A 24,155-nucleotide genomic window follows, 5' to 3' on the forward strand; every position below is an offset into this window, starting at 1 on the left:
ATATAAAATTACGTTTTAAACAAATGATATAGGACTACCGTGCTGATACAAGCATAGTCACGCTAGTATTAAGTGCAGAATTTTACAAAACCTAAAGTCATCTCCTTAATACGAAAGGAACGAAACAGATTCATCAAAGGAATCAATAACTCTAGAGATGGCAAGGGAATAACAATCTGACTAGGGTGAAGAAGCAATAGAACTAGGAAATAAAGGCAATTGAAAGTCACTCTTACACTAAAACCTACTGAGTTTAATTTCAAATATTTGACAGTGGAAAATTAAGTCCTATTAGAAAGTAAGAATTTATAGAATACTGATTTATCCTTCCTAATTCAACTGTCAAATCCACCAAAACTTCCATGATCTGAAGGCACTTACCGTCTACATATGCATTCTGGATGTTTTATAGTTAGTTATTTAGTACTACTTCTGTGATATGGATCTTATATTTAAATTTAAAAAAAAAAAAACAGTCTTTCTCCTTGTACAATGTGGAAACAAGAAAATCCAAGCCAAGTAGTAGGCTGCTCAGGCTTAACTATTAGGACTAACCTAGAGCAAAGCTTGTCATGATATCTTCAAGCTTGCTCATGATATCTTCAAGCTTGGCTCTGTTGTCATGTAACCAAGCTTGAGTGAGCTTTCTGGCAAGCTAAGCTGAGTTTCTTTTTTTCACAAGAAGGCAAATTTAAAGTTTAATTTTATTTGAAAAGGCAAGCTCATTTTGGTCGACCAAAGCCTTTTTCATATATGAGCTCGTAAATTAAAAATTTAATTTTAGTTACAGTTTCATTGAGAAAGTTTAATCCATTGAATTCATACTGCATAATGACAGCAAAGATTAAGGACTATGGAACCATCCTAAACCAGGTGGTTCGAGGCTTCTTGAACCGGCCAATTCAAGACATATCAGATCGAGCTAGCTGAGAACTTGGACGGTTTGCCCAACCAAAATGAAAACAAGGTTAGAACCAATCTAAACCAGGCTGAACTGACCAATTCCACCTAGTTTCGAATGGTTCTAACCTGGTTTTCCTAGGCCGAACTAGGCTTTCTATAAAACCCCTAACCCCTCCCCCTCCCCCCAAGCACACACACATTCAATCAATCTCTATCTTCTCTCCTATTTGAAACCCTAGCCTTCGCTCTCTCTCCCCAATCCCACAGCCTCACCTCCAAATCACCTACTCGTCTTCCAGCAACGACGCCATGTGAGGCCTCACCTACAGCTCCAGCTTCAATCGACAACCTATGACCCATGATTAACAAGCTTCAACCCCTTATTTGCCTCACCTTCTTTGGTAGTTCCTTCCTTCCCTTCACTGTTCACCGCCATGTTCTTTCTTTCTCACTTGTTCAGTCTCACCGACACCTAATCGACACTAGCATGTGTACTGTACCACCAATAACCGACCGATAAGGATCACAGTACTGATTTTGCAAACCTTGGCAAAGATCATTTTAAAAAAATGTATATATATGCGGATGGACTGGTTCAACTTATTCCAGAAAAATGAGCTCAAAATATCATTTCCACAAACATAAATGGCATGCATTTAGAAGTCTACTCAATTGCAAGCATTAAAAAAGGAAAGGCATACAAGAGGTGTTAAGTAATACTAGACAAATCTGATCAGTGTGAATATGTAATTTAGCAATCATACAGAAGAAAATAAATAAAATATATTAAACTTACCAATACCCGATTAATTGAACATCTATTTTTGTTTGTAGAGGCGTGAACAAATTTTGCAGCAAAGCTTGTTGATGGATTATCAGCATATGCAACTGTTGGTAACATCTGCACCCATAAGAAACTTCAGTAAAGGAAATAAATCTTATAAAACAACAAGAATAATAAGAAATCTTTACAGCACATATTTGTAAGCAAAACCTTCCAATAGTGTGATCTACCCATTTCTTAGTCCCTCCAAGTTATCTTTTTTGCATTCAAATAAGATATTATGATCAGCAGTTGAACATAGCAACCTGGGCACTCACATCCAGCTCCTAGAATCCATGTCGATTAAGTATCCGAACTCGAAACACATCAGACATTTTGATGCTTATCTTTTTTCTAATTGTAGCTTTTATAAATATTAGTAAATAGGTGGATCCCTCCAAGAATGAGTTCACCTATTATAATCATGTTAAAAGTTAGCATTTCTTTTTTTATAGATATGTGAGAAAGGTTCACAATACTAGTGCATACCGCCCTATACCTGGTGGACTTATCGTACCGGTACCAAACTGATACTTGGTATGGAGGGCGTACCGATTATCAGTATGCCAAACCAAACCCATACCGGGCGTACTAATAGTATACCAACATGGTATCTGTATGGGGTTCAATACCGAGATTGCAAACCTTGTAAGTTTTGCATAAAAGATCCACTTAATTATTGGTTTTGCAAGAAAAGATTTTTTGCACAACGATAAACATTTAGGAGTGTCCATGGACAATGTTGTCTTTGGCCTAAGTATGAAATGGGTGATAGACATTTATTGAACATATAATACATAATTTTTTGAATATCCAATGCACACTTGTTGGACTGCTGCATATCTCATACTTAGATCCAAGGGCAAAATTGTCAGAGACCCCTAAATGTGTATCATTCAGCCAAAAAACAAACAAACTTTTTTCTTGCAAAATCAATAGTTAAGTGGATATTTTATGCAAAATCCAGCATAAAGATTGGTGCAGAATGTACTATAAAAAATAACTGCAAAATGTCATTTTTCTAAAATCCTTGAGCCAACTGGAAAGTTTGGATGAGACACAAACATATTAAAAGACCATAACAAGTAGCATCTTATAATCTTTTCTTTTAAGCAATATTTTAGTAAATATATTTGAGGTAAAATTGTCCTTTCTATGCATTGTATTATCATCTTTTTTTGGCTTATCGAATCAACCACTTGGACACATGTCTAAATCCAATTCTCGTGTTTATGTACATGCAATTTGTAAGCAATGTGTAATTATTTCTTGTCTCTTAGGATATTTTTAGCTGAAAATTAAGCAGATTATGCATTCATGGAAGGTCTACTGAATTAAACTTCATCCAGTAATCATGCAATTCAAATTATATAGTAAAAAATTGAACCCCACCAAGCAAGCCATCATGAAAGTTGTCTCAGGAGATGCTTAATTTTAACATGAAACAAGTGGAAGATTTTAAGCAAAATAAATCACCATGACTAGCTAGAATAATTGTCCAATCAAGGCCTTAACCACGATGATTAGACCATAAAACCAAAATGGATTCATGGAAGAAACAAAACCAAGCTATTTATGGCAGATAACCCTTAATCAGAAATGTATAGGAAAATTTAATTACTGACATCTAGGACCGCAGCTGGAGTAGGTTGCAACACAGTTATGTCCCCAACATCCTGCTGCCACATACGAACCTGCATATGGATCAGATGACCCATGAAATAAGTTTCTCTGGTAATAATAACTCCAGGAAAGTAATAAATAAGACCAAATTTAGAAAGATTTAGAAGGTATAATAAAAACAAGCAATGAATCATGCTTAGATCCTTCCAAAATTATATAAGCTAACTCACTACTTGGTTATAAAGAAAAGAGCTACCAAGAAAATAGACAATGACAAACTATCAATGCTTTGGCTTTCTAAACATAGTGGATAATGGCAACAAGCATGACGTCAGTTTTGGATGTATAGGCCAAGTTTGGCGACTACTTATATTATTGTATTACCTTCAGTTTTGTTTGTAAGGCAAAAGCAGACCAATAGTTCGCCCTAGTTCAACATAAGCAGGTCCTTGTTAGTCCAATCCAATAAAAAAATTGGAGGATACATAAAAAACTTGAAGAAGCAAAAAATTACAAACAGACAGTTTCCGTACAGGTTTTTCGGAGGTTATATTCTAATAATTAGATAATTCTACTTCCCCTCTATTAAATCCTAGTTTCCATCATATTTAATATTAGACTTGTCACGAAGCATGACCAAATTTAAACAGAAGTTTAATAGAAAACCATCATATAACAGCTTTTCCAGCACATTTAGTGGAACAGTTTCCAAACACATTGAAATAACCAACTATTGAACAATACATTTTGTAAAAAGAAAAGAAATTACAAAAGGGAATGTGGCTTAAATCATTGAAAAGTTCCTGATTTGTAACTAGCACAAGGGAAGCATTGAAAATCTTTTAAATCATACCAAGCACCCTACATTAGAATCATTATAGAAATAAGAGCTGATTCTTGACAAGGGTAAAACATGGGCCGATGAAAGAGACATGAGAAAAATAGAGGCTGAACTCTTGAGAGTAAATCAGAACAAACAAGGATCAGAGAGAAGGTACTTAGCAAGAGGACAAAACCACATGTAAGGGTGAAAAATAAAACCAGGGTTCACCGTCTTTGGTACCATACTTCATACCGGTGCCACACTAGCACAGTGTCAGTACAGTATAGTACGAAATTTTTTTGGCGTACCAAGTGTCAGTACGCCACCCATGCCGGGTACTAGTACCGAATCGGTATGGTACGTCCTGTACCGCCCGATTTGGGCCGATACGGCATACCTTGAATGGAACACTCTTTTTGCTGATTTGCCAAGGAACTGTTCACATGAGCAGAAGCAATAAAAGAGAGTTAGCCCTCCTCAACAAAATTGCTCTAGGAAAATCATTATAGTAAGATGAGAAATCAAATTACAACAGCATCATCTTCATCCCTTAGTCATCCAACATCAAAGAACTGTACAACAATCTAGTATTTGTAATAAACTAAATCATTCTTGAGCAATAGCTACATAATCTGAGATGCCTCTTGCATCTACAAATGTGGATATCATCGAAATGCCTCTAATCCCCATATGTCACCCCTGCATGGGTGGCAATAAAAGGACTCCCATCCCATAAAACCAACCTCTTCAGGCTGGTAGACTACTTGGGTTCTTGAGAGACATTGGGTACACAGTCAAGAGGGCATATTGGCTACATGAGGCAGAATTTCTGATCAAGTTTGAAAAAACAAGTAGCATAGTTTGATGGTTGACAAAATGAAAGAGACATGGGAACTTTTGAAAAGGAGCAAAATTGTAGTCAAAACCCAGGAACAAAATGAGTAGATATCGGGGAAAACATGTCTCACTATGGGAAGCACTGACTCCCCAAATAGGCTCTGGAAGAGAAAGAAAACTATCAAAGAAGCCCATACTTCACAACTCCATTAAGAGCTCACCCAGATGCACACAATGGTATCCTGTTATGCCCCCTTCTTTCTATCTTTAAATTGGAAATCCTTGTCTATCCAACTACTCCCTCACCCGAAATTAGACTTGGCGTGGGGCTGACTAATACAAAAGTGTTACAAATAGTCTAGGTTTAAGATTATCAGAGTGCCTATACTTGTTGGCACTTGAACAAATATATGAAAAAGCCTAACACGAGATGGCCCCAAAATCAAGAAATGCAATGTCCGCAATCTCACTACCGGGAGCATACCACTTAGGTACCGATGTGATACAATACTGCACCAAACTATACCAACACTCGACACGCAAAAGCAAATCGATTCGGTACCCATTCAGTTTTTTGGATTTTTTTATTTTTATTTTTAAGGTTATTTTAAGATTTATGGATTTTTAAAATTATGTTTTACAGATAATTTTAATGTTACCTTATTTTATATTAGCCTTAAAGACTGTATGATTCAAGGTTGGCTGTACTAGTCGGTACCAGTGCGTACCGACCATACTGTACCATACCAGTACCGAACCGGTACATAGTATAGGGAATATCAACACTCAGTACGCTGAATTAGCTTTGGTACTGCTGACCCAAAGATTGATTTAAAGATTGATTTTGATGATCACAAAACCTTGAAGTATAATTACTAATGTTTGTGTTGCAAGAAGAAAGATAATTTGTTTTGCAAGGAACTTAGCAAGTTGGAAAAATACAAGAAGGCCTCAAAAGCTCTCAAGAAAAGTTGGAAGAAAGCCATGCTGCATTGGCCCAAGGTTCAAGTTCAAAGGATTCAAGTTGGAAGAACAAACTCTAAGAAAAATTCAAAAGAACAGTCCTCGAGTCGACTCCTGAAAGTTCAGAATCGACTCTGGCACTCTGGAGTTTCAAGGAACAGTGCTCGAGTCGACTCCTACTATTCACGAGCCGACTCCCGCAGAAAAAGACAGAGAGTTGATTTTCAGCGCTACAGTGCTCGAGTCGACTCCAGCTACGTCGAGTCGACTCCCAGCTACAGTGCCGAGTCGACTCTTACTTCATTCGAGCCGTCTCTCTCAGTCAGGACAGAAAGTAGTTTTTAGTGCTACAGTTCTCGAGTCGACTCCAGCTACAGTCGAGTCGACTCCCAGCTACAGTGCCGGGCAGACTCCTATTCACGAGTCGACTCCTGCTTCAGCCGAGTCGATTCGAGCACGCTAGGAGGTATAACGGCTAGTTTTTTCTCAACTCCAACGGCTCTATTTTTGTCTCTAACGGCTAGATTTTTGTTCCCACGCCATCTAAAGCTATAAAATCAAGGGGAGAGCAAGGAGAAAAGATAAGAAGTGGGAGAGAATATATAGGGAAGAGATTTCAAAGGGATTTTAAGAGAAACCTCCCAAAAGCACAAAAGGGCCATTCAAAGCAAAAGAGAGAGAAGAAGAGCATCTGAGTGAATTCCAAAGCTTCCTCTCCAACTGTGTGCTGCCTCAGCGATCCTCTACCTCGTGCGAAATCAGAAGAGGGTCAAGTAAAGAAGAAGCCGAGTTCCTTCATTTGCAAAACTTGGTTGAGGGCTTCTTCTCTTTACTCTAATTGTTTACATTGTTATATCTGCTTGTTTAAGAAGCTTGTATTTGTCTTAAACCCTTGTTCTAATATCTTGTAACTTGATTCAATCAAGGGATTGAATCAAGGGGTTAAGGTTTGTTGGTGAGCCAAAGGAAAAACCAATGGTGTAAGGTCGTGGTTGGTGAACCGGGAAAAACCAACTGGGTTTGATTGTCACCCCGAGAAAACAATCGGTTGGTTCTAATCGGTGAGCCTGTGAAAACCGACCGAGTTCGTTGTGATCTCGTGAAAACAACAAGTTAGGTTGTGAGCTTGTAAAACAATCGGCTGTAATCTGAGGGATTATAGTGAAATTTCCAAGAGGTCTTGGGGAGTGGATGTAGGTGCTGGGGTGCACCGAACCACTATATGTTTGTTGTGTTTGTGATGCTTTCTTTCATTGTTTAATTACCTCACTTAGATAAATATCTAATTGAATTGCTTGCTTAACTCTTATCCGCGCATCCTTTAGTTGCAAGTATATTCAAATTATTTAATCAAGTTTCATTTAATAAAAATGCATTAAGATACATTGTATTGAAATGCTTGCTTGGGAAAATCTAGACTAATTGTTTATTAAGTCCGCTGCTTAATAGTTTTAATTTTGATCAGATTAAAATCAAACTGTTGCTAAGTTTAAATTTCACTATGCATCTATACAACTTAACTTAATTAATTGAAAAGTTTAGAAGTGGTTAAAAGTTTTAAAAGACCCAATTCACCCCCCCTCTTGGGTTGTATCTACTGGGCAACCAGTGGTATCAGAGCAGGTGCTCTCATATTATTTGTAGTCTTAACCGACTAGAGCCAAAGATTATGACAACCCCACGTAATATATTATTTGCCAAGGGACTTTCCATAAACAGACCTCCACTGTTTGATGGAACTAACTATATTCAATGAAAAGCTAGAATGAAAATTTTTGTTCAATCATAAAACTGAGTTATGGAATATCATTATAAATGGCCCTCACACACTCCCTCAAGCTGTTAATGAAAAAGAACAAGCACAATTGAATGCTAATGCTATAAACATACTATATTGTGCTATCCATGAAACAGAATTTAATGAAATCTCTGCATGCTTATCTGCTAAGGAGATATGGGATACTTTAGAAAATATTTATGACAAAATCCAGATTAGTTCACATGTGCTTCAATTACATACTAACAATGAGCCTGCAGAAAAAGATGTTGAATCTCCCAATCAGGAAGAAAGAACAACAAATAAAGAATTCGGTGATGAAAACAAGGATCCATTCCCAAACACCGAAAAATTCAAAAGCTTCCTAAAGACAAAGAAGAAGAGGAAGCAAGAAGAAAGGAAGAAAGAGATAAAAAGCAAGAAAACCTTGACCAAGGAAGAGTCAAGCAAGAAAATGAAAGTTAGGAGCAACAATGATGATATTAGCTCCAAAGAACTACAAGAGGTAACTAACTTGTGCTTTATGGCACAAGAAGATAAGGTAAAATCCGAATCTAATCTTACACCAAATGAATTTCATGAAAAATATTCTTATGATGAACTATTAAATGCTTTTCATGATTTATATGGTGAATGTAGAAAATTAGCTATGAAAAATAAAAATCTTAAAAAGCTAAATCTGAAAATTTCAAAAGAAAGAAATTCTATTGCTGAAATACAAGACAAACTAAATTCTGAAAATGAAAGCTTAAGGTTAAATTCAGAAAAATTGATTCAGAAAAATCATAGCTTAATTAAAGCAAACCAAAACTTAAGTGAAGAAGTTGACCAACTGAAATCTCTTATTAACAAATTCACTGTAAGTTCAGAAAGATTAAAAATGATGTTTGAAAATCAACATGCTATTTTTGATAAATCCAAATTTGGCTTGACTCCCTTGCTTAACAATAAATTCCTAGAGAAAAAGATTATCAATTCACCAAGCAAACCATCAAATAAGATAACTTATTTCAAATATGAAAAGAATGGGCATAATAATTTTACCTATAGTTCTAATACACATAAATTAAATAGTAAAGCTATTAATATTAAACAAATATGGATTCCAAAAGGAACAATTATAGCTAACCTGCAAGAACCCAAAAGAGCTTAGGTTCCTAAGTTGAAAATCTAATTATTTTTTCAGCAGGTGTGTCTAGCTACCCAAGGTTCTAATGAAAGATATTATCTGGACAATGGGTGCTCTAGACACGTGTTAAAGAATGAAACTTAAAATGTAATTAAGAAAAGTGACTATAATGGAGGAAATAATGAAATTAGTAATTCTTGCATCCTCTCATACTAAAATTGCTTTATTAGTTGATTAAAACATAACTTGCAAGTATTAATCATTTTTTGTGATATAAGTGATATTTTTGGTATGAAAAAAAAATATATCCAAATCACTCCATCTTTCTATATTATGCTTTACCTATAGATAGATAATTTAGTAAATCAATTCTCCCAGAATAACTCTATGAATTTTCTATATGCTTGATTGAGAGTTCTTATCCATGGTATTATCTTCTATTGATCATAAACATAAGAATATGTACTTGATATGCTCTTAAAAATATGCATTATAAATACTAATATCAAAGAAATTTTTTTTGGCATATAAAATTAACTTATGCTAGTATGGAACTAATTTCAAAAGACCTTGTCATTGGTTTACTTAGATTATCTTCTGCAAGGTCAAAGTTTTGCTATGCATGTTAACTAAGGAAACAAACAAGAATCAATTTCTAAATCTAAAGATGTTGTTTCCATCACTAAGTTTTCAAAAGCTTACATTGGATTTGTTCTTGGCAAATAAAATTGAAGTATTTTCTGTATTTGCTAAATCTTGTAAAAGTGTTTCAAATGAAAAAGGTTTCCAAACTGTGAAAATAAAGAGTATCATGGCACAGTATTGAAAACCAAAATTCTGATAAGGTTTGCACAGAAAAAATATTGAATACAATTGTTTCTGCACCAAGGACACCATAAGTAAAATAGGGTTAATCGAATTCTTGAAGAAATGAAAAAAAACAATGTTGTATGATAGTCATTTTTTATTAAAAAGCTATCACTACTTGTCATACATATGGTTTCTATTAGATCTATTTTTAATGAAAACTTCTTTTGATCTTCTGAAAAATAGAAAATAAACTATTGCATATCTTTCATATTTTTCAGTCGTACATGTTATGCTTGATAATGTTCTTATGAAAATAATGCCAAATCTGATAAAGATACTTCTGTCTTTGGGTATCATTCATCAAGCAATGCATATAAAATATTCAATGAAAAGATTCTAGTTGTAGAAATATCAATTCATTTTATTCTTTATGAGACTAATGATCTTTCATCAAGTCACTAAAATCAGATTATATATGTATATGGTTAATCTTTTTGCTTACATATAACAATCTGAAACTAAAACACCTTAAGAAGAATGAACAAGATTATAATTGGTCAAGTTAAACTAAATCATTTTTGAAAGAGATAGAATTTGAAATCTTGCCGATAAAATCTAAAAACTTGTTAATAATTAGAACCAAATTAAGTTTTTCAGAAATGCACTTAATGAAGAAAAATTGGTGACTACTAAAAGATTCAATCAAGAAAAGATGAAATAGATCTTGATGAAATTCTTGCATGATTAGAAGTAAAGATCACCATTATCATTTGCTTGCTTTATGAGCTTTATATTCTGTCAAATGAATGTGTAGAATGCACTCCTATGTGGTTATTTCATTAAAGAAGATTTATGTAAAATAACCACCTTATTTGAAACTCATTACAAATATGATAAAGCAATATGTGATTTGGAACAAGCACCAAAAGCATGATATAAAAGCTCGAGTAACTTTTTGATATAAAGTAATAGTGATAAATTTATGCATCAAAAAGAAGAATTTGTGATATCTTATTTGCTCAAAGTATACATTGATGACATCATTTTTGGTTCTACTAATAAAGATTTATATGAATATTTTACTAAGCTCATGCAAGGTGAGTTTGAAATATGTATGATGAATGAATTAACATTTTCTCTCGAACTTCAAATTTAGACAAACAAGAAAGGGGATCTTCATTGACCAAAGTTAGTCCACAAAAAAACTCTTATAGAAGATTGGCATGAAGGTATGTCTATGACCCCATCTTGTAGAATTTGAAAAGGATGAGCAAGGTAGATCTATTGTTTTAAAGCTGTATTGAAGCATGACAGAATAATTATTTTATCATATAGCTAGTAGACCAGATTGTATGCTCATTATGTGCCCTTGTGCAAGATTTCAATCTAACTCTAATGAATCATATTTTATTGATAACAAATGAATCATAATCTGAATTTCGATAGAAACAACTGTTTAAGATAATTTGATTAAAACTTAGCTAGCATGTCTTATTGATAATTATCTTAAGCAAATAAAATCTAAGCTAAATTGATTCTGAAAACAAGAAATTGATTTAACCTTTGATGAATCTTCCTATTGCCTCACTTGCTTGTCCTTGAACCATCTTGGTTAATAAAACTATCTCTTTAGTTCAAGTGACATGTGTTTGCTTATATTTAGGCAATCTCTTGAATAAAATGACTCAACATTCAATTATTGTCATATCTTATGTTGAGTCATCTAGTTAAGAAATATGTTGTATGAATGTTTTGTATCGTGAAGAAACTAATGACTTTCTTTCAAGAAAGAAAAGAATTTTGTTAATAATGCAGGATCCTTGAGCAAGAAAATGAGAGATTTTAACTAGAAGGACGCCTCCACGTAAGATACAATAAACATTCACATGCAAACAAGAGAGGGGACCTTCTTCAGCCAAAAGTTCACACATAAGAAATCTAGTAGGTATTTGACTTGAAGAATGCAGAATGAATCGATAATTTTAGATACCTCTCTCATAAATTAGCTGAGCAAAGTCAATAACTTAAATCTTATTGTGGCATGATTAAAATCTTTAATTATTAATTTCTTAATATCATGTCTATATATGTATGGATTGACTTACGCTTTTAGAAATTGTTTCATGGTTTGCTCAAACTAAAATATATCTTTGCCTATGTCATAACCATGAAATACACAAGTTTATGTTTAAAATTTTGATTTAAAATAACTTGTGAGAAGTTATGAATCTTTAAGCATAATGAAAATATGAAAATATTGTTTGCATGATATACATGTATATAATACATTAGATTATTTCTTTATTCTGCTCTTTCATGTAAATTACTTGAGAATAACAAAGAGAGAGAGATAAAGAAGAGAAAATGAACATTATTCAAGGGAAGTAAAATCTAAGTAAAAGCAAATACTCCAATCTTAAGGAAAAGCAAAACAAGCATAATATATTCGGCACATTTGTGAAACTTGTGTGAGCATTCTTTTGGAAGGGATAAAATCCGTAGTTAATTACACTTAAACAGGGGGAGTTTGAAGTGAACATTTTAACCTTTCTATATTGCTCGTCATAGGAATGGTGCCAATGGGGAGACTAGTGGTAGTATCCGACACTATTTGATCCAACTATTCGATATAGGGTATATTAGGGACGGCACAAGAGGGAGGCTAGTGGTAATACCTCGTGCCCCTTCCAACTCTACCGCATAGGGAGCAAATAGAGTATAGAGCATAAGAAAGTAAAAACAAAAAACAAAATCAAAATGTTCATTAATTGGTTAAGGAAAGATATTCAAAAAAAATGATGAGGAAATGAATGACAAAGTAAATGAAAGTATATAAGAAGAATCAAATCAAGTTTTAATCACTTGAAAACACACCTTAAGGATGAAATCAGTGCATAATTATATAAGGAAAGTTTATTTAAATAGAATAATTTTGATGCCTTGATTGTTTGCTCCGATACGCATCTAAAACATATCATTTTCTATCTTATAAGTTTATTAAAATTGGTCTAAAAGATGTATTTTTCAATAATCTTGATTGCGAACAAATGTTTCTAAATATATGATTTTATTTTGATATTAAAAAGATTTATTGTGCTTCATGTATACATTGCTGAGAAACTATGATTAAGAAATTGAGTTCTATAAATATACACTTCCATGATCATCTATATGTTTTCTCTTCTACATTATTAAAGGCCTCTATCATTAAAAGAACAAGCTTTTTTAAAGAAGAGTGAATGATCTTAAAGCTAAAAATGTTTTAACTCACTCAAATGACTCTTAAAAGAAAGAAAATGTAATTGCTTTTGAAAGAAATTAAGCTTCAAAAGAATTATTTTCTAATTAATATTTCAGTACATTTTCTCAAAGATTAAGAGGAAGCATAACTTGTTCTTGAAAGATGAAAAAGAGTGATTGCTATAAATTTTGAAAAACTTTAGATCACTTTACATTCTTGATATCATAGAATTTCAGTTTTATTCACGTTTATCATTAAAATCTGAAATTCAACAAAAAAAAAAAGAATGATTAAAGAAGAATGCATCTTTTGAGGGAGAGTTTTAGACATATCAGTCTCTCTAGATTTTGCATCTTATTCAAAAGTCACCATTATATCATGCATACCTTGAATATTTTATGAATTGATTTTGATGAACCTCCTTGTGTTGCCATTACTTGTCTTAGTTATATATAGCCTATACTTTGAGTTTAATTCTATAGAGCGTTTATTATCTCAAATGAATATGATTTGATACTTGCAAATATGCTCTCAATGGGTTAAGATTGAAAATATGCTGAAATTTATAAAAAACATATTTTCAAGATTAACAATTTGAATGTTTTATTGAAAATTATCTTCAAATTCTAAACTCCTAAATGGAATGCTCAATTAAGAGGGAGAAAGAAAATTTCAGGAGGAGAGATCGTATGAAACTTAATCGCATAAATCTATAACTAAAGAAGAGAGAAAGAGTACTAAATGAGAAATGATCCTAATACCCTCCAATATGTATCATTTGAAATTTAAATCTGAAAATCTTTATGATACACCTTGAGGCTTTTTGGTTAATATATCTTATGCATCAATCATGAACCAAATTGCAATTCAAACAGTTGATCAAAAGAGCCTCTAGTTTAATGAAAGAGGGGGAGAATAATGTATAGAGCTAAATTTCCTTCAGTATCTCTTATAAACACAAATTTAAAGTAACTACTATATGTGATAGATTTATAGATTTTAAAATGCACCTAATTGGCAAATCAGCTGTTTTGAAAATTATTTTAAAAAAAATGAATTCTATCTGTCTCTATTAGAAAATCTATTTTGGAATTCACTAATGAGTTCTAATTAGCTTGCACTTTAGAGTTTCTATCCTGTGCCAATTCCTTTTAATTGATTTTGATGTTATTCTCTTTAACGGAGCAAAAGAAAGTCTTTAAAAGAGCTCTAAAAGAACTTTCAAAGCTTTGCATTTTTTGTATGCTCTAAGATATATCATAAATTGCATGAATTCATGTTTTGGTATTTGTGCCACAATATTGTTATATCATAAAAGAACTTTAAAGTCATTAAGAATTAATGATCCAACATGATGTTATATTTTTCGAGTATATAAGTTTTGATATTATACTCTAAAAAATTGATTAGATTGCTCTCATGTTGCTATATATTTAATATATTGGGCAAAAGATCTTAAATGAACAAGCCTTCATAATTGTTATTAAAGATCTTTCAAAAAAGGAGGAAGGTTGGATTTCCATTCGTGCTTTCTTTGAATATCATTCTTGACACTTCTTGAATTAACTTGAAAAAGATTCCACCTGCACTTGATTTGAAAACTATCTTTGGAATCTATATTTAAAGGTCTCTTTTGGTTCGTATCTCAAATGTATTATTCTTAAAGCCAAACTTTTCATTCTTGATTCTGATGACATTCTTAAAGCCAAATAATTTCGAGTTTATTCTTTTTGAAAGAGGGGTAAAAGAACTTTACAAGAATGTTAAAATTATCAAATTCAATGTGATCTCATTTAAATTTGCTCTGAAATCATTTTAATTGGCTCTGATACATGCTCATTAATCTTGTTCTGACATTATTGCCTTGAGTTATTTCATTCATATTCATGCAATAATTCGACATGCATTGACTGAAAATCAGAGTACAATAAGGGAGAGAAATATCTAAGTTTAGTTTATTACTTTGCGCTTAATGTTTCATTGTTTTGCAACCTTTTTGATGTTGTCAAAAAGGGGAAGAAATATTTGAGTATATGCTCATAATGTTTTATGTGTTGATTACGTTAAGTTGATTAAATCTAAAACATTATCATGAAGTATATTTTAAATATGCATGTTTTCTACTTCATGCAACTTAGCTATGCATTAGTTCTAGAACAAAATCTATTTTATATTGCATATACTCCAAGTTTTGTCATCATCAAAAAGGGGGAGATTGCTGACCCAAAGATTGATTTAAAGATTGATTTTGATGATCACAAAACCTTGAAGTATAATTACTAATGTTTGTGTTGCAAGAAGAAAGATAATTTGTTTTGCAAGGAACTTAGCAAGTTGGAAAAATACAAGAAGGCCTCAAAAGCTCTCAAGAAAAGTTGGAAGAAAGCCATGCTGCATTGGCCCAAGGTTCAAGTTCAAAGGATTCAAGTTGGAAGAACAAACTCTAAGAAAAATTCAAAAGAACAGTCCTCGAGTCGACTCCTGAAAGTTCAGAATCGACTCTGGCACTCTGGAGTTTCAAGGAACAGTGCTCGAGTCGACTCCTACTATTCACGAGCCGACTCCCGCAGAAAAAGACAGAGAGTTGATTTTCAGCGCTACAGTGCTCGAGTCGACTCCAGCTACGTCGAGTCGACTCCCAGCTACAGTGCCGAGTCGACTCTTACTTCATTCGAGCCGTCTCTCTCAGTCAGGACAGAAAGTAGTTTTTAGTGCTACAGTTCTCGAGTCGACTCCAGCTACAGTCGAGTCGACTCCCAGCTACAGTGCCGGGCAGACTCCTATTCACGAGTCGACTCCTGCTTCAGCCGAGTCGACTCGAGCACGCTGGGAGGCATAACGGCTAGTTTTTTCTCAACTCCAACGGCTCTATTTTTGTCTCTAACGGCTAGATTTTTGTTCCCACACCATCTAAAGCTATAACATCAAGGGGAGAGAAAGGGGAGAAGATAAGAAGTGGGAGAGAACACATAGGGAAGAGATTTCAAAGGGATTTTAAGAGAAACCTCCCAAAAGCACAAAAAGGTCATTCAAAGCAAAAGAGAGAGAAGAAGAGCATCTGAATGAATCCCAAGGCTTCCTCTCCAACTGTGTGCTGCCTCAGTGATCCTCTACCTCGTGCGAAATCAGAAGAGGATCAAGTAAAGAAGAAGCCGAGTTCCTTCATTTGCAAAACTTGGTTGAGGGCTTCTTCTCTTTACTCTAATTGTTTACATTGTTATATCTGCTTGTTTAAGAAGCTTGTATTTGTTTTAAACCCTTGTTCTAATATCTTGTAACTTGATTCAATCAAGGGATTGAATCAAGGGGTTAAGATTTGTTGGTGAGCCAAAGCAAAAAACCAATGGTGTAAGGTCGTGGTTGGTGAACCGGGAAAAACCAACTGGGTTTGATTGTCACCCCGGAAAAACAATCGGTTGGTTCTAGTCGGTGAGCCTGTAAAAACCGACCGAGTTCGTTGTGACCTCGTGAAAACAACAAGTTAAGTTGTGAGCTTGTAAAACAACCGGATGTAATCTGAGGAATTATAGTGAAATTCCCAAGAGGTCTTGAGGAGTGGATGTAGGTGTTGGGGTGCACCGAACCACTATATGTTTGTTGTGTTTGTGATGCTTTCTTTCATTGTTTAATTACCTCACTTACTTAGATAAATATCTAATTGAATTGCTTGCTTAACTCTTATCCGCGCATCCTTTAGTTGCAAGTATATTCAAATTGTTTAATCAAGTTTCATTTAATAAAACTGCATTAAGATACATTGTATTGAAATGCTTGCTTGGAAAAATCTAGACTAATTGTTTTTTGAGTCCGCTGCTTGATAGTTTAATTTTGATCAGATTAGAAGCAAACTGTTGCTAAGTTTAAAATCCACTATGCATCTATACAACTTAGCTTAATTAATTGAAAAGTTTTAAAAGACCCAATTCACCCCCCCTCTTGGGTTGTATCTGCTGGGCAACAGGTACCAAATGTAGCAACATTATAATAGGATGGTACCCGTATAAGATCCGGTACCAAGACGGCGAACCTTGGTAATGATTGCTTAATGGAAGCAATTGTAATAATTAAATACACATCTATAATAATTAAGCATACACAATACATTTTTTAGCTTGAAAATACATACATCAAATTAATTTCAATTACAAAATACATATCAACATCTAGTCCCTTGTGGAATATCTATGCCACTTGTGGACATAGGAATCTTGTTCGTAGTTGAGGCCTTGGAATGACTACAACCCAAATACACCCACCCTTACATCAAATAATTTGAGCATCTTGGATAACCATCCCAATACTGATATTTTGTCTAACACTGAGCTAGCCATCGCACTCCCATTTAAGAGAAGATCACAACAACCAATATGATCCATAATCTGGTTGATGCAGTGGAGGTAGTAGCCACTCGAATATGATGCCTCGGATGAAGGATATACATATGGGTCATATCCTGGCTATGCAAAATAGGACCTAGTGAACGATGAGGATCCAGGGACATCCAAAAACTCTAAACCATCTACTATATCATTAACTGCAGTAGCGCCACATCCTAAACCACCTCGAGCATTCAACATCGTCTGGCTATCTAAATAGAGCTGATAGCAAAACAATAGTAAGTGTTTTCAACAACAAAATAAACAAAGTTCTATAATATTTTTAGATAAACTAATGCCTTTTATGATATAAATGCACCTAGTATATGTGATAATTTATAAAATTATGCATTTCTTACCATATTTTCATGATTTTTGTTGAATTAGTAATTAGTTTTTAAGTTATTAAATGCTTCAAAAATCAGATAATTTGCATTTGTAATGCAGGAAATAGTTCAATTACTTCAAAAAAATCATTCTGCATTATCCATAAAAAATACTAGTATTTTATATTCTTATAAATTATAATTTTTTAAATATTTTTAATTTTAAATAAAAAGATTAATATTTAACATTAAAATATCTAAATAATTAGTTTTAATTTGGACTATCATAGAACCCTATCATGTGTAGTACATATGTTTTTTCTTCCCACGGATAAGTCTTAATTATCCCTTAATTTTAAAAATTATTTGCATTTAAGCTTAGTTCACATAGCCATAACTATACCTAAATTTAAACAAATTACTATCAATCAAGGTACGCAGAACCGACCGAACCGACGTACCGGTTGAAGCCAGTACCGAACCGGCCAACCAAAAAAGAAAAAAAACCGAGGCACGCGCACAGGCACGTGCACGTCCGCATTTTAGCTATATAGTGGCATTAAATGCCCACGCGGGGCCATGTGGGCTCGCTGCCCCGCGCATGGGCGAGGAGAACCACATGTGGAATCGCGCAAGGGCGCGAGCGATTCCCCGCTCGCGCCCGCGCAAGAGCACTGCCCCGCGCACGGATGGTTTTTTTTTTCTTTTCTTTTACCCTTCCTTTCTTCTTCCTCTCCTTTCTTCCCCTCTCTCCTCTTTTCTCCTCTCTTTCCCCGTTCTCCCGCAAGCAACACAGATGATCCTCGTCGGCCTAAGGGAGGAGGTCGGCCCGAGGCCTAGTGCGACAGGTAAGTTTCTTTTTCTTCCTCTTCTTTCTTCCTCTTTCTTCCTCTTCTTCTTCCTCCTCTTTCTTCCTCTTTCTTCCTCTTCTTTCCTCTTCTTCCTTTTCTTCTTCCCCATGAGTACCGGTGCGAACCGGTACGGACAAAAAATCGAATTCCATGGTTATACCGTACCGGTGGAGGCCGGTACCAGTATGGTATAGACTGAACCGGTCGGTTCTGACCGATTCAGCAGACCTTGCTATCAATATAAGATAGCAACTAATATGCAATTAACATTTTTAAAAAAATTTAAGCATTGTTTTATTTATTATGATATTTAAACGCAAAATATACTTTTAACCTAAAAATTAAACGATCAATTAAAAAATCATCATTTCCTCTTCAATACATAGATCATCCTTATATCTATAGCATATCATAAAATCATGCTAAAATACAAAATTTCAAGCATAATTTCTCTTGACTTTAAGCATTGTTTTATTTATTCTGATATTAAACCAAAAATATACTTTTAATCTAAAAATTAAACGACCAACTAAAAAATCATGATTTCCTCCTTAATACATAGATCATCCTTAGATCTATAACATATCATAAAATCATGCCAAAATACAAAATTTTGAGCATAATTTCTCTTGATTTTATCAATTTTTGGCCTATTTTAGGTGTAAAAAATTAGAGAGAGAGAGAGAAGAATAAAGAGGAGGAAGAGGATAATACCTGATTTGGCTTGGATTTGGACCTAAAAATTAACAAATCAGTATTCTTCTTTGATTTTTTCTCACAAAACCCACCCTTCCCTTCACAATTTTTTGAAGAAAAGAGAGGAGAATAGCACCCTATGGTTTCCTCCTCTCCTTTTGGTCATGAGATGGCATAAACCGACTCGAACTGAGTCACATCAACCGAACCACGCGGTTCTACTTGGTTCACAGCAGTTGGGCCAGTTTGTACCATCTTGAACCATATAGCCAAACCGACTCATTTCCCTACCTGTTCAGTTCAATAAACACAAAACCAGGCAGTTCATTGTGTTTAGCAAACCGAAAAGCAAGGCGTAATGTTCCCCACCAAGAATTTCGATAAAAATATTAATCACCATCTCTCTCATGGCTAGTACATATCGCACCAATTACCACTAGTACATGATATCGGATAGGTTTTGACAATTATCATACCAATCAGCATGTGATGAACATGTTTTTGAGCATTTACATAATCTGGAACTAATTTTTATAACAAAATAATAATTAGAATATTAAGTAAAATTACACATTTAATTATATGAAAGATAAATAAACTTATCTAAGGTGTCTCTTTAACTATAGCAAGTATCTAGTAAGTCTAATATCAAAAAACTTGGCAACATATGACTTTTCAATCGTTACCCTTCTATGTTCATAGTTTGTAGAATGATTTCTTAATCAAATTAGTAAAGAAAAAGCATAAACATATTCTAAATGAACCTCTTTGCTATTTTTCCTTCTTCCGCTTTGGATGCCGGAATGGACACAAAAAACAATAAAATGATCTAAGCATGATTTTATCATCCAAAAATATGCTTTAAATCTCAAGGTGACACTTAATCAGCCTTAAAGATCTCTAACAGCCTAAACTAGCTTGGACTGAGCAGTATGAGCATGTATTTGGTAGAACCTGTTGGATCAAAGGCCAGTTGAGCCAGTATGACAAGTCCATGGGAAACCATCCAAAAATCAGTTATCTGGTAAATCAACACCAGCACAAACCAGTATAGACAAAACAGAATTCATCCCCACCCTCTTTCCTTCCTCCCCTCCTTCAAGGTCAAAAACATTTTCTCCTTTATAAGTCCGTTACCTACCAACAATTCTGTAACCTATGAAGCAAGGTCCGCCGTACCGGTACCGGTCGGCGTACCGATGGCGTCCCGGACCGGTGGCGTACCGGTGGCGTACCGGTCCGAACCGGTGGCGTACCGGTCCGTACCGGTCCCGTACCGGTTCGTCAATAATAAATTACCGGTACCGGATTTCATGCTGATCCGATACCGGTCCCAGGCCGGACCGGTACGTACCGGCTGGTACGGACCGACACGGCAGACCATGCTGTGAAGTGTTACATAGACCATTCAACCAGGACTTTTCACAGCACCAGACTTGCTAACTTTTGCACAAGCTTTACCACTGCATAAAACTGCATCCCAGCAATGGACTACGATCTCAGGTACAATGCCCATTCCAGTCATAATATTTATTGTAATGTGAAATACAGGCACAAATCTTTATAGCATCACTCCAGTGGTTCCATGAGATGAGAACTTGTCATTCTTTTTTGTCAATGATCACTTCATGGACCTTATAACTAATAGAAAAACCAACTTTTGAACAGCAAGCATAAAGCTTCTCACACAAATGAGGCCATGCTAAGTCAAGAAAGTTTCAGGTCATCATGAATATCCACTAAATTGAGCTGGTAAAGTTTTCTCATGGTTCAACAGCAGAAATCCCTAAAGCCTGAAACAAAAACAATTTGCTCCTCAGTAGAAGTTGATGAATTTAACTTCCTTTGCCAAATAAAGGGTCCATCAATTCCTGGAAGAATGACAGAAATCCATGTGATAAAAGCATATACATATATTAAGTAATATGCAATAAAGAATGTGAGCAAGCATGAAAATCAAGGTCTAAAAGTTAATAATCAAAATTTGTACCATAAATTTAGAAGTCGTAAAAATCAATTAGTAGATATTACCTGCATATATCGAACAACTGTGCTCGTATAGTCCACGGCTCGCCGTTGAACAAGCTTTCGCATCCTTTTAGCAGCAAAACTGTCTCCATGGGCTGCGAATATAAACAGAGAGCACACCATTTAATAACAAGAAAAAGAGAGATCCTAATTTAGCAAAAGCAAAGATAATATTTTACAATCATCCCAAAAAGGAATGGAATTCACAATTCGCACCCTCACTACTATGAAAAACTAGAGATTTACAAGTATAAAAGAAATTAACTTCTTTAGAACAGGAAGTCAACTGTTTTACTTGCAGTGAAAAATTGAATTTCTGGTACAGAAGCACTGAGGGAAAACTAGTTGATGAGTAACTAACTAAATAGTCATTGAAGATAAGAACACACCCCAGGAAGTCATACTCCAGCAGGATTTGCTTACAGCCAAGTCCAGTATCTAGGTATTCATGGTGAACAAATGCATGCAATTGAATGAGAAAAATATTAAAAAAGTAAATGAAGAATTTACATTTGTTATTAGGTGAAACTAGAAACTGTCTACATCAATTCCCTAAGGCTCAATTTTCATCTTATCGCCCTTATTCTTGCAAATGCGGAGGATTTCATGCCTTCTGAACTATTAGATTCCATGGTTAGCCTCCTGTCAATAGGTGATGCTGTCCAATTTGCAACAGACTAACCTTCTAGTTATCAAAAACTTGGTAATATCTCATGCTTCTTTACCTTAAAAGAGAGCAAGTACCAAACCAAAGGGTGTTTTGTTGATAAAGTAAATGTTTATAGATGACAGTTGGGTTTACTTTAGGGTTCAGGTGATATGGACTACAAAAGCATGACATAGATACAGTACAGAGACTGGTGCCTACAGGCTATAGACACCATGAGAGGCCTTTCCCATTATAATGGTAGAGATTTATCAAGGGGTTTATGGGGAGAAAATCTAGGAAAGAAAAGAAAAATAGGATATGAAGACAAGATAATTTGCACAACTTAATAGAAAACCACAACCCCAAGAAAGAAATCTTAGCTTTAGAAGTTAAATTATCAGGGTGTATCCAATGTCATACTATTTTATACACCAGCAAATGATTAACAATGTACATCATTTCATGTAGCACTAGCACATTGTTCTGGTGCACTTTCATATTTAACAATCCAACTGCCTTCAGCATTCTATTTATTATGTATCATTTGTTAAAGTCTTGCCCACAGGTAATGTTAACAGGGTGGGGATATTTTCCAAACAGCATAGGAGTACTTGCACAGAAATTTCCTTATAAGCTTCCAAAGAAGAGGCCTTCCAATGAGATGAAAATACTAGTTGGACAGCAAGCTTTGGTATGTCAAAGTAAGCCTCCTAGGCAAAGAACAAACCAGAAAAACTAAGCCTAAGTGGAAACCAACTCTTAATATCTTAGGCCCAAGTGCAATAACCTACCTAAACCCTCCACATCAACACATTAAAACAGCAAGCAGTTTCCATGTCCCAAAACCACTGTCCTGACCACGACATTCAATAGAAAATATCGATGAATCTCCACAATTTAAAAATCATCCTGAAGCAACTACAAGACTACAATGCTCAGTCTCCGAAATCTGCTACTTGTGCAGCAAGTGCCGCGCAATTACAAGTTCCCAACAGTTTAGTTAATCAACTCACCTCATCCCAAGATCAATTTTTTCTTTTTATTTTTTGAAGAACCATCCAAAATCCACATCAAAGTACTTGTAAAGCATGCAACACAATCATCTTTACGCAATTGGAAGGCTACTAAGATCAAATGTTGCATGATTATTAGTTCAACATTTTAGTTAACCAACTCATCTCATCCTAAGATCAACTTTTTTGTGTTTGAGAAAACAAAGATTTTAAATACTATTTTTCCGCGGAAATGGATATGATTTTGGTACTGAAGTACTTACCAAAACTGACAGACTCCAAAAAATTGAAGAACCATTGGTCCCAACGATGGTATGCCATACTAACCCAAACCAGGCGGTATGGAATGTAACGTACTATACCAGTTCGGTACCAATACCCGGTACGGATGGTGTACCGACACTCGATACACCAAAAAAATTATGTATCGTACCATACCAACACTGTGCTAGCGTGGCACTGGTACGGGGCCCAGTACCAAGATGGCGAACCTTGATCCCCACTGATACGATAGCCACTAGGCACCAATACGGATCAAGACAGATTGGTAAAGCTGATATGTACTGGTACAGTTGTTTAGGCATCTTGACACCCACACCAGTGTCGATTTCATGCCAGAACTGTAAGGTACCAATTCTATCAAGTACCATCCCATCTCAGCAATTTTTTAAACCATGGGGAAAAACCATCTAAAATTCACATCAAATTACTTCTGAAACATGCAACACAATCATCTTTAAGCAATTACAAAGCTACAATGCTCAATGACTCCTCTACGACTTGTGCAGCAAGTGCCGCATAACTATGAGTTCCCAACATTTTAGTTAATCAACTCATCTCATCACAAGATTAAATTTTTCTTTTTATGTTTGAAAAAACCATCCCAAAAATCCATATCAAATTAATGGTAAACATGCCACAAAGTCATCCTTAAGCATTTACAAGGCTCAGTCTACATAATTTGCTTGTGATGCAGCAAGTACCGCACAATTATGAGTTCCCAACATTTCAGGTGTTGTTTTGGCATCACTTTTAGTTTTCTATTTTAAAAAACAAAAAACTAGAAATTATGTTTATGTTTCTACTTTCCTAAAAATATAAACATGTTTCATATAATCAATCATGTTTTAAAAAGAAAATGAAAATGGCGGGGAAGGCAATGGTAATAGCAGCGAAGGCAGAGGTGTGCAAGAGCTAGTGGCATCTCGGAGGTGGCCACGATGGTGGCGATAGCGTAGTGGAGACGACTAAGATGGTGGTGGCAGTGATGACAATAATGGTGGTGGC

General features: G+C 34.8%; 1 protein-coding gene across 4 annotated transcripts in view; it reads right to left on the minus strand.

The window, feature by feature from the left end:
* The window catches only part of LOC103722450 (flowering time control protein FY-like), a 42,446-nt gene that overhangs the window by 15,166 nt on the left and 3,125 nt on the right, over positions 1 to 24,155 (minus strand). Inside the window, exons 2-6 of one of the 4 annotated variants that reach the window (XM_088702874.2) lie at positions 21,210 to 21,301; positions 20,866 to 21,049; positions 3,734 to 3,776; positions 3,352 to 3,420; positions 1,700 to 1,804 (exon numbers count right to left, since the gene is read on the minus strand). In XM_088702874.2, coding sequence (XP_088559000.1) covers positions 1,700 to 1,804; positions 3,352 to 3,420; positions 3,734 to 3,776; positions 20,866 to 20,879 — 231 coding nt within the window. In that variant the 5' untranslated portion in view covers positions 20,880 to 21,049; positions 21,210 to 21,301. The remainder of the gene's footprint in view (positions 1 to 1,699; positions 1,805 to 3,351; positions 3,421 to 3,733; positions 3,777 to 20,865; positions 21,050 to 21,209; positions 21,302 to 24,155) is intronic. The other 3 variants (XM_088702875.1, XM_039117032.3, XM_039117031.3) reach the window with 3 other exon arrangements.

Source organism: Phoenix dactylifera, chromosome 8, assembly GCF_051530095.1.
Source record: "Phoenix dactylifera cultivar Ajwa chromosome 8, Ajwa_hap1_PhDact_Kaust_v1.1, whole genome shotgun sequence".
NCBI classification, from domain to species: Eukaryota; Viridiplantae; Streptophyta; class Magnoliopsida; order Arecales; family Arecaceae; genus Phoenix; species Phoenix dactylifera.